Source organism: Apaloderma vittatum, unplaced genomic scaffold (genome assembly GCF_000703405.1).
Source record: "Apaloderma vittatum isolate BGI_N311 unplaced genomic scaffold, ASM70340v1 scaffold29039, whole genome shotgun sequence".
In the NCBI taxonomy this organism is placed as follows: domain Eukaryota; kingdom Metazoa; phylum Chordata; class Aves; order Trogoniformes; family Trogonidae; genus Apaloderma; species Apaloderma vittatum.
This window is the reverse complement of record NW_009733957.1, coordinates 5,229-8,741: the sequence shown is the minus strand read 5'-3', so window position 1 is coordinate 8,741 and position 3,513 is coordinate 5,229. Positions and strand designations below refer to the sequence as shown.

General features: G+C 59.8%; 1 protein-coding gene across 1 annotated transcript in view; it reads right to left on the bottom strand.

The window, feature by feature from the left end:
- Positions 1-5: 5 nt before the first annotated feature.
- The window catches only part of ARAP1 (ArfGAP with RhoGAP domain, ankyrin repeat and PH domain 1), a gene marked incomplete at both ends in the record, with an annotated part of 8,733 nt that continues 5,225 nt past the window's right edge, over positions 6-3,513 (bottom strand). Inside the window, 4 exons of the mRNA XM_009876094.1 lie at positions 6-125; positions 350-413; positions 730-780; positions 2,136-2,218. Of these exons, the coding sequence (XP_009874396.1) occupies positions 6-125; positions 350-413; positions 730-780; positions 2,136-2,218 (318 nt within the window). The remainder of the gene's footprint in view (positions 126-349; positions 414-729; positions 781-2,135; positions 2,219-3,513) is intronic.

Sequence of the window (3,513 nt, the reverse complement as noted above, 5' to 3'; positions counted from 1 at the left end):
CTGTTCCTCATCTCACTCTCATTGCCCCGCAGTGGGATGAGGGAGATGTTACCCAACCTGGAGTCCTGCTGCGACCGCGACGCCCGCACCTTGGAGGTCTCCGAGGGCCACAGGGCCCCACCGTTCTGGGGACAGAGGGGACAAGGGGTGGAGGAGAGCTGGAGACCGACTTATTGGTCCTCGGCCACTTGAGGAACCTCTCCTCCACTCCAGGATGCTGGTATTTCGGGATGCTTGGATGCTCCAAAGGGTTTCTGCTGGCCAAACATCCCTCCGCCCTGTCACCTGGAGGAAGGCGTGCCCTGTCCCTGTACCCTGTCCCCGTGCGTATCCTGTCCCCGTTCCCTACCTGCACGTGGAGGAAGGTGGCAAACCACTCCCGCAGATCAGCCTGGGTGTCACAGCACAGGTACCTGTGGGGACACAGAGTCTCAGCGGCCGGAGGGGACAGTGGGGACACACCCCTGCTGCTCCAGCTGCTGTTGGGGATGGAGACAGGACTCGAGACGCTGCTTTGCACCAGGGCCTGCAACCTCCCCCGGTTTTTTTTTGTGGTGACAGCCACGGACCCCCAGAAGGATCCTGAGTGGCTCCGTGGGCACCCAGCTGGGCTCTGCCCACAGAAATCCTTGTCTACTTCCCCTTAGCAAAGCCAGCGGGCTCACTGGTGGTGTATCTGTCTGTCCTGAGGGATGAGTTTAAGGTCCCCATGGCTGTCCCTTCCCTTACCATTGCTGCTTCTCATGCTTCTCGTTTTCATAGAAGACGGTGAAGCCCCAGCTGGAAGGGGAGAAGTGCAAAAATCAAGACCAAGCTCCCAGGCTTCAGCACCTCCTGTCCCTGCAAACCCTCATTCCAGTCCCTAGAAACGTCACCGTGTCCCTGCAACCCCACCATTTCCCTGCAACCCCTCCCCAGCCCTTCGAATCTCCCCAATCCTGCATCTCTGGGTACACAGGCTGGGTTCCCAGTGGGTTTAGCATCTCGACCCAGCGCTGCACAGAGATCCCAGCCCAGCAAAGCCCCGAGCAATGGCCCTGAGTCCTTCCCAGTTTGCACCAGTTTGCAGTCCAGCGGGTCAGGCACAGCTACCTGAGCCGGCCCTTTTGCTGGTGGTATTTCTTTCATGCTCATGCCCAGCCTCCTCTTCCTCCCTGCCTGGCCTCAGCTGTGCCCTAAGATCCCTGCAATGCCTGGCCAGGGCACCAACCTCCCCTAGTGCTGGGGGAGCCCCAAAGCCCCAGCTTTGACCCAAAGACCACCCTCACTGCCATACGTGCACCCCCCCACACGTATACCCACGCACTCGTATGCACACACAGTGCACGCCGGCACGTGTGCACACGCATGTACACAACTCGCTGACGTGCACGCACGCTCCCCCACACAGAGATGCACAAACACGTGTGCAGACACACGTACACACCCCGCTGACACATGTGCACACGCATGCGTGCACACACGTGCGCGCGTGCACACTCACAGGCGTGCACACTCACATATGTGAACACTCACACATGTGCACACATTCTGCAGAAGCATCCTGCGAGGCTGCTCTGACATCTGGTGGCAAGAGGCACAGCCAGCAGGAGACATGTCCCAGCAGCCAAATTGTCCCTGTCCCTGTCACTGTCCCCATCCCCTCACCATAGTCAGAGAATCACAGAATGTGTTGGGCTGGAAGGGACCTTTAAAGGCCGTCTAGCCCAATGTCCCTGCAGTGAGCAGGGACAGCTTTTACCCGATCAGGCTGCTCAGAGTCCCATCAAGCCTGACCTTGAACATCTCAAGGGATGGAGCCTCCAGTCCCTCTCTGGGCAACCCCTGCCAGTGTCTCACCATCCTCACAGTAAAGAACTTCTTCCTGACATCTAACCTAAACCTCCCCTGCTCTAGTTTAAAACCATTGCGCCTCGTCCTGTTCTGCACATCCTTGTATACAGCCTCTCCCAGCTTTTGTGCAGCCCCTTCAGGCACTGGAAGGTGCTGTAAGGTCTCCCCGGAGCCTTCCCTTCTCCAGCTGAACAACCCAACTCTCTCAGCCTGTCAAACCATCCCTACACCCACCCTCATCCATCCCCAGCCCCATCCTCATCCCTGTCCCCAGCCCAGGAGGGTCCCACATCACTGCTCACCACGTTGGTGGACGAAGTTTTTTCTTAATGCCCAGGTAGACTTTCAGATTCCTGACAGGCCACTCCTTCTCTGGCTTGTGGCTCTGGAGGTGGGAGGGAAGAAGGACCCAGCATTGGGTTGGGGGCTGCAGGGCCACTCTCAGACCCCTTTGCCACCCGTCCCCACCCGCTGCAGCCCACATCAATGCTGGGATGGGGGATTTCCCCCCCTGGCAGGCAGGAAGGAGAAGCTGTAGGGATGTGGTGACGGGGAAGGGGCTCAACCAAGGTCAGGGCTCGCCAAGGATAAGAGCAGAGCAGGTGCTCCCTTCAGAGCTGGGCACCTCTCTGTGGTGGGGGATGGTGGGTGCCCCAACTCCCCAGACCCACTTAGGCTGCACTGGGCTCCCCCCCTGCAGCGGAGCATCCCTTGGGGTGCTGGCTGTGAGCTGTACCCTCTCTGTACCAAAGAACATCCAAAAAGGAGGGATGAGGGGGAAAATGGGATGTCCCAACAAAGCCAAGACACCTCTGGTTCCAGCCAGCTCCTTCCCCATGGTCTGTGCCGTGGCAGCGAGCTGGTCCAGGCATCACCCATCACCAGGAGAATTTCTGAAGGGGCAAAGCACTGCGGCTCCCTCCCGTCTCAGCTGGGACCTCAGGCACAAGTCATGCCCTGGCAGCGGGTGACACGAAGGGGACCCCCTCCCCCGGATACAGGTGCAAGCGTTGTGACTTACAAGAGCCCAATCCAATGCCTGCGGGATGGGGGCCAGCTCAACCCATCCCCTCCATGCAGCCCCTGGGGCTAAGGACAGTGGTACCCCCAAACTGGAGGACACTGGGTAACAGGGGTGCAAGCTGATGCTCCTCCAGTGACAGGGGAGGGTAACAAGAGCTGCTCTGGCACATGCAACACCTCGGTGATGGGCACACACGTGCTGCAGGATTGGATTTGGGGTTGACCCCGGGCAGGCTTGTAAGGGCAGAGGGCACAGGATCCCCTGCACACCCCGGCTGAGCCCCCCGGGGCTTCCCTACTCACATTCTCCAAGGGGGGGATCCGCTGCTTCAGGCTCTGTTTAACAGAGGACGGGGGTTAAAGAGGATGAAGAGGATGGAGCTGAAGTGGGAGGAGAGAGGGGACCAACCCTCCTGCAGACCCTACGGTGCCTATGGGCAGGGGACAGGGGCATGGAGGCAGCAATGTGCCGGGGTCACACCGGGGAGCTGAGACAGAAGGAGCAGGGATGGTGAGAGGGGACCAGATGTTCCAGCCCAGCTGGGATGCTGGTGTCCCCTTCCTGAGCCCTTGCACTGCCTCAGAGCCATCTCCAGACCTACTCTGGGAGAGCAACAGCGCTGCTGCAGCCAGCCCCATCGCTGCCTGGCACACCAG